This window comes from Eriocheir sinensis, unplaced genomic scaffold (genome assembly GCF_024679095.1).
Source record: "Eriocheir sinensis breed Jianghai 21 unplaced genomic scaffold, ASM2467909v1 Scaffold613, whole genome shotgun sequence".
In the NCBI taxonomy this organism is placed as follows: domain Eukaryota; kingdom Metazoa; phylum Arthropoda; class Malacostraca; order Decapoda; family Varunidae; genus Eriocheir; species Eriocheir sinensis.
The window spans coordinates 20,001-27,500 of NW_026111958.1; the positions used below are offsets into that span (position 1 = coordinate 20,001).

Here is a 7,500-nt window from a genome sequence, read left to right on the forward strand (position 1 = left end):
TGGGTTCGCGGTGATGTTGAGTGGGGTGTCACGTTCGGGGCTCCTCCAGGATGCTCTCTGCTGCTGGGGTGCGCCGACGGGGGGTGCAAGAGGTGGGGTGTTGCCGTTCAGGTCACTCATGAGTAGAGACCCACCCCCAAACTGCCCCTGGGGTGGATGAGGGGGGGAGATCCCGACCCCAGACGCCCGTTCCAAAGTGGCACGTCCCAACCAAACCCAGTCATGTGCGTTGGTGACCGAATCCTGGCTGGGGGTGAGCGAGGAGAGGGGGGCGGGGGGGCGGCGCACCTTGCCCCCCCCGTGGATGTTCCAGGTGTACACAACATAAGATGCTGCGAAAATTACGATGGCCGCCCCGAAGACCGCCAGTAACACGTACATCCCAACCTCTAGGGGAGTGACGCCCCCCCCGCGCGGTGGGTGCAGGCGGGCGTGGGCTGGGGGGGCGCGGGGGGGCTGCTCGGCCATCAACATGAGGTGATTGTGGGGGGCGGCGGCGTCTGCGTGGGGAAGCTCAGAAACGTGGACCTGGGGGGTGGGGGGCAGGGACGGGGTGTTAGTAGTGTTAGTAGTAGTAGTAGTAGTAGTTGTAGTAGTAATAGTAGTAGTAATAGTACTGGTATTAGTATTAGGATTAGTATTGGTATTAGTATTGGTATAAGTATTGGTATAAGTATTGGCATAAGTATTGGTATTGGTATTAGTATTGGTATTAGTATTGGTAGTATTAGTATTGGTATTAGTATTAGTATTGGTAGTATTAGTAGTGGAGGAAGAAGCTCAACCAGTGTTTGTCAGGATGTCTTTGGGAACCCTAACTGAGGCATTCCGGGCGGGCACCACATTTGATAGCGCTGGTAACCCAAGACAAGAGTTGACGCATCCGGCTCTCCAAAGGCCGAAAAGGAGATCAATCAGGCCCGCATGATAATTTTTTTAGGCTCACGGTACAGAGGAAGGGTCAGACTACCACCAGGGTCATAAAACTACCCCTGGAAATGCCCCAAACTCCCACGAAAGCCTTGTGAAATAGGTGGTCTTGGGCGCTGAAATTTGCGAATATGACCCGTACATCTTCTGCTTTTCATATCATCTGTTTCCAGAGGTCAAAAAGAAGATCAGTCAGGTCTTCACGAGTGCTTTTTTAGGTTCACGGTACAAAGGAAGGGTCAGACTACCACCAGGGCCGTTAAACTACCCCTGGAAATACCCGAACTCCCACGAAAGCCTTGTCAAATATGTGTTTCTTTAGGTTCACGGTACAAACGAAGGGTCAGACTACCACCAGGGCCGTTAAACTACCCCTGGAAATACCCGAACTCCCACGAAAGCCTTGTCAAATATGTGTTTCTTTAGGTTCACGGTACAGAGGAAGGGTCAAACTACCACCGGGGTCATAAAACTACCCCTGGAAATACCCGAACTCCCACGAAAGCCTTGTCAAATATGTGTTTCTTTAGGTTCACGGTACAGAGGAAGGGTCAGACTACCACCAGGGCCGTTAAACTACCCCTGGAAATGCCCTGAACTCCCACGAAAGCCTTGTCAAATATGTGTTTCTTTAGGTTCACGGTACAGAGGAAGGGTCAGACTACCACCAGGGCCGTTAAACTACCCCTGGAAATGCCCTGAACTCCCACGAAAGCCTTGTCAAATATGTGTTTCTTTAGGTTCACGGTACAGAGGAAGGGTCAGACTACCACCAGGGCCTTTAAACTACCCCTCGAAATGCCCGAAACTCCCACGAAAGCCTTGTTAAGTAGGTGGTCCTGGGCGCCTTTAGCTCACTTAGAGGTGTTTCATAACCTTTGAATTTTGGTGTTTCTGTCAGCTCGGCGTGTTTCAAGACATAATAGAGGTACTGTTATGTTATGTTATGGTATGTGATGTTGCTTGTGTCAACGGTGGAAGGTTTGTTAAGAAATGATTAGCAATGTTATCATAATTACGTAAGACAAAGGTACAGACAGCATAATAATAATAATGATAATAATAATAATAATAATAATAATAATAATAATAGTGATCATAATTTTTCCGTCCTGTCCCATACGAGAAAATAAGGATGTTTAACGAAGAAAGAAGGAAGAAGAAGAAGAAGAAGAAGAAGAAGAAGAGAACACAAACAATAACAACAAAAAACAACAACGACAACAGCAAAAATAATAATAATCAGAGGAAGAAAAAGAAAAAGAAGAAGAAGAAGAAGAAGAAAAAGAAGAAGAAGAAGAAGAAGAAGAAGAAAAAGAAAAAGAAGAAGAAGAAGAAGAAGAAGAAAAAGAAGAAAAAGAAGAAGAAGAAGAGGAAGAAGAAGAAGGCGAAGAAGAAGAAGAAAACAAAGACGAAAACAAAAACAAAAAAGAAAAAGACGCCATAGAAGAAAAAAGAAAAACAGAAGCAGAAAAAGAAGAATCAGAATAAAAACACGATACAGGAGACGAAGAAGAAGACGCGGAAGCAACCTCACCTTCAGCTTGTGGTCTTCGTGGTTAGGGGAGCCGGGGCCGTCTGGGTGGACCAAGCCGTTGCCTCCTGCTGCTTGGGGCGCTGGAGGGGGCGGCGGCGGCGGGGGGGGAGGTGTGGTACCCAGATCGATCTTCACATGAACCTTCGTAGTGGCCAAAGCCGCTCGCCGTTGCTCGCACGTCTCAGACACCTCCAGACTCACCTTTGGAATGATGATAAAATAGAAAAAAATTGGAGATTGAAGAGAAGATATTGAAAGATGGTAGAGAGAAATGATTCCTTCCTTTCCTGTCCTTACATTTTTCTTTCTTTTCTTCCTTCAATAACCTCCAGACTCACCTTTGGAATGATGATAAAATAGAAAAAAAATAGGAAGTAGAAGAATTAGACGATAAGAAAGAAGGAAGAGATAAATGATTCCTTCCTTTCCTTTCCTTCCATATTTCTTTCTCCTCTTCCTTCCATAACTGTTCCTTCCTCCTCCTTCCTATCTTCCATCCTTTCTTCCTTCCATTTTTCTTTCTTTTCTTCCTTCCATAACTGTTCCTTCCTCCTCCTTCCTATCTTCCATCCTTCCTTCCTTCCATTTTTCTTTCTTTTCTTCCTTCCATAACTGTTCCTTCCTTCTCCTTCCTATCTTCCATCCTTCCTTCCTTCCATTTTTCTTTCTCCTCTTCCTTCCATAACTGTTCCTTCCTTCTGCTTCCTATCTTCCATCCTTCCTTCCTTCCATTTTTCTTTCTTCTCTTCCTTCCATAACTGTTCCTTCCTTCTCCTTCCTATCTTCCATCCTTCCTTCCTTCCATTTTTCTTTCTTTTCTTCCTTCCATAACTGTTCCTTCCTTCTCCTTCCTATCTTCCATCCTTCCTTCCTTCCATCCTTCCTTCCTTCTCTTCCTTCCATAGCTGTTTCTTCCTCCTCCTTCCTATCTTCCATCCTTCCTTCCTTCCATTTTTCTTTCTTTCCTTCCTTCCATAACTGTTCCTCCTCCTTCCTATCTTCCATCCTTCCTTCCTTCCATTTTTCTTTCTCTTCTTCCTTCCATAACTGTTCCTCCTCCTTCCATCCTTCCATCCTTCCTTCCTTCCTTACTCCCCTTCTCCAGTCCAGTCCCATATCATCCTAAATCTAATCCCATATCACTCTGACTTAGCCCATATCCCCATACCAGCCTATTCTTTACGTGACCCAATCCCATAGAACCCCAAGCTCACCCACCTCCAGCCTCATAGCAACCTCATTTTAGCCTCCTTCTAACCCCGTAACCTATTGCCAACGTGACCCGAACCTCACAGGACCTTAACCTTAACAGACTCCTTACGTTCTTATGTTCTTATGTTCTTATTTCCAACGTGACCCAACCCCATAGAACCTCAATCTCACCCCCCTTCAGCCCCATAGCAACATCATTCTAGTCCCCTAACCTATTTCCAACCTCACAGGACCCCAAGCCCCATAGCAACCTCATCCTAGCCCCCTTCTAAGCCTACTTCCAACGTGACCCCAATCTCACAGGACCCCAAACTCACCTCCAGCAAGTCGCCAGCGCCGTGCCCGATAGCGATGACTCTTGGCTGGGCGGTGCGGGGGGAGGGGGCGACAGCGACCACTTCAGCATCCAGGGATCTGATACGAAGGGAGTAGTGTGGCGGGGGGACTTCGCGGAGTGGAGTTATTACGCCATCGCTCATCTCAACCCAGACGTCCACCAGTCCTTCCTGTGGTTGGGGTGGAAGAGGTGGAGGAGGATGAAGAAGAGGAGGAGGGAAAGGAAGAATGGAATGAGTGTAAGAGATTGGTTATACTGTTAAAATACATACATGCACATACACACACACACACACACACACACACACACACACACACACACACACACACACACTTCCCTTCCCTTCCCTTCCTCTCTTCTCTCTCACTTTCTTTCTCTCTTTCTCTTTTCCTTCCTTCCTTCCTTCTTTCTTTCTTTCTATACCCTTCTTCCTCTTCCTTCCTCCTCTATCTTCCTCCTTAAATCCCTTTTCTTCCCATCTTCCTTTTTCTCTCTCTCCGTCTCTTCCCTTCTTTTCCTTCCCTTTCTCTTCTTTATTTTTTTTTTGCTTTATGTTTTTCTTGTCAAACACACACACACACACACACACACACACACACACACACACACACACACACACACACACACACACACACACACACACACACTACCTCCTTCCCTTCCCTTCTTCCTCCCTCCTCCACCTTTTCCCTTCCCCCCCCCCACACACAACCACTCCACCTCCCCTTCTCTTCCCCTTCCATCACCCCTTTTCTCCACCCCATTCACCCCTCTAACACCCCTTACAGAACACCTCATCTTCCCCTTCTCTTCCCCTCCTCTACCCCTCTTTTTCCTCACCCCACACACAACCCCTCCACCTCCCCCTCCATCACCCCTTTCCTCCATCCCATTCACCCCTCTAACACCCCATACAGAATACCTCACCTTCCTCCTCCCTTCCCCTCCTCTACCTCCTCTGTCCCTTCCTCTAAACAATCCCTTAACTTTTTCCTCTTTCCCTCCCTCGTACATATCCCCTCCCCTTCTTCCCCTTCTTCCGCCCTTCAATCACCCCCTTACACACCCCTACACACCTGGTACTTGGCCGTCAGTGTAGGGGTGACAGCCGTGATCGCAGAGTAGCCATCGGGGAGGTGTGTGTCAGGCTGCAGGCTCAGGGTCAGGCCGGAGATGACAGCTGCTCTAAGGCGACTGACCCAAACCTTGTCTGACCCAACCTTGACCTCGCGTGCTCCGATGACCCGCCCCGTGATGGGAGACAACACCTGTGGAGGGTTGGAAGGTCAGTTTGGGGTCACAGGGGAAGGAAAAGAAGAAAAGAAAGAAAGATTAGAAAAAGAAGAAGAAAGAAGATAAAGAAGAAGAAGAAAAAGAAGAAAACAGGGAAAAGAACAACAGAAGATAAAGGAAGAAGAAAAAGAAGAAAAGAAGAAGAAGGAAAAGAACAGAAGAAAAAAATAAGAAAAAAAGAAGGAAAAGACGAAGGAAAACGAAGAAAAAGAAAGAAGGTTTAGAAGAAGGAAAAGAAAGAAGAAAAAGAAGAAGGAAAATAACAGAAGAAAAAGGAAAAGACGAAGGAAAAGAAAAAAAGAAAGAAGGATTAGAAGAAGAAGGAAATAAAAGAAAAAAATGAAGAAAAAAAGAAGGAAAAGAAGAAAAGAAAGAAGGATTAGAAGAAGAAGAAGAAGGAAATAAAAGAAAAAAAGAAGGAAAAGACAAAAGAAAAGAAGAAAAGAAAGAAGGTTTGAAAGGAGGGACAGAAAGAAGAAAAAGAAGAAAAAGAAGAAGGAAAAGAACAGAAGAAAAAAAGAAGGAACAGACGAAAGAAAAGAAGAAAAGAAAGTAGGATTAGAAGAAAAAGAAGAAGAAGGAAATGAAAGAAAAAAAGAAGGAAAAGACGAAAGAAAAGAAGACAAGAAAGAAGGATTGAAAGGAGGGAAAGAAAGAAGAAAAAGAGGAAAAAGAAGAAGGAAAAGAACAGAAGAAAAAAAGAAGGAACAGACGAAAGAAAAGAAGAAAAGAAAGTAGGATTAGAAGAAAAAGAAGAAGGAAATGAAAGAAAAAAAGAAGGAAAAGACGAAAGAAAAGAAGACAAGAAAGAAGGTTTGAAAGGAGGGAAAGAAAGAAGAAAAAGAGGAAAAAGAAGAAGGAAAAGAACAGAAGAAAAAAAGAAGGAACAGACGAAAGAAAAGAAGAAAAGAAAGAAGGGTTAGAAGAAGAAGAAGAAGGAAATAAAAGAAAAAAAGAAGGAAAAGACGAAGGAAAAGAAAAAAAAAGAAAAGGTTTGAAAGGAGGGACAGAAAGAAGAAAAAGAAGAAAAAGAAGAAGGAAAAGAACAGAAGAAAAAAAGAAGGAACAGACGAAAGAAAAGAAGAAAAGAAAGTAGGATTAGAAGAAAAAGAAGAAGAAGGAAATGAAAGAAAAAAAAGAAGAAAAAAAAAAGATGAAAAAAAGAGTTCAAGATGTTACGCCTCTCACGCCTCCTAAAACACCAAGACCAACACACCACACAGGTAAGATAGACAGGTAAGGGAGCGAAGGGGCCGTATTTAAAGACACCATCGCTTCTCACATCAACTATTTCCACAGGTCAAAGAGGGGATCAATCTGTTTTTCATGAGTGTTTTTTAACGTTCATGGCACAGAGGAAGGGTCAAACTACCACCAGGGTCATAAAACTACCCCTGGGCGACGAAACATCAACTATTTCTACAGGTCAAAGAAGGGATCAATCTGTTTTTCATGAGTGTTTTTTAACGTTCATGGCACAGAGGAAGGGTCAAACTACCACCGGGGTCATAAAACTACCCCTGGGAAGGCCTACAGCTCCTACGAAAGCCATGTCAAATATGTGTTTCTTTAGGTTCATGGCACAGAGGAAGGGTCAAACTACCACCAGGGTCATAAAACTACCCCTGGGAAGGCCTACAGCTCCTACGAAAGCCATGTCAAATATGTGTTTCTTTAGGTTCATGGCACAGAAGAAGGGTCAAACTACCACCGGGGTCATAAAACTACCCCTGGAAAGGCCTACAGCTCCTACGAAAGCCTTGTCAAATATGTGTTTCTTTAGGTTCATGGTACAGAGGAAGGGTCAAACTACCACCGGGGTCATAAAACTACCCCTGGAAAGGCCTACAGCTCCTACGAAAGCCTTGTCAAATATGTGTTTCTTTAGGTTCATGGCACAGAAGAAGGGTCAAACTACCACCAGGGTCATAAAACTACCCCTGGAAAGGCCTACAGCTCCTACAAACGCCATGTCAAATATGTGGACTTGGGCGACGAAACATCAACTATTTCTACAGGTCAAAGAGGGGCTCAATCTGTTTTTCATGAGTGTTTTTTAAGGTTCATGGCACAGAGGAAGGGTCAAACTATCACCAGGGTCATAAAACTACCCCTGGAAAGGCCTACAGCTCCTACGAAAGCCATGTCAAATATGTGAACTTGGGCGCCGAAATGTTTTAGGTCAGTTCCA

General features: G+C 44.8%; 1 protein-coding gene across 1 annotated transcript in view; it reads right to left on the reverse strand.

Annotated features, from left to right (window-relative positions):
• The window catches only part of LOC126993442 (transmembrane protein 132C-like), a 79,984-nt gene that overhangs the window by 638 nt on the left and 71,846 nt on the right, over nucleotides 1-7,500 (reverse strand). Inside the window, 4 exon segments of the mRNA XM_050852566.1 lie at nucleotides 1-528; nucleotides 2,468-2,668; nucleotides 3,997-4,185; nucleotides 5,093-5,284. The exon segment at nucleotides 1-528 is cut by the window's left edge and continues 533 nt beyond it. Coding sequence (XP_050708523.1) covers nucleotides 1-528; nucleotides 2,468-2,668; nucleotides 3,997-4,185; nucleotides 5,093-5,284 — 1,110 coding nt within the window.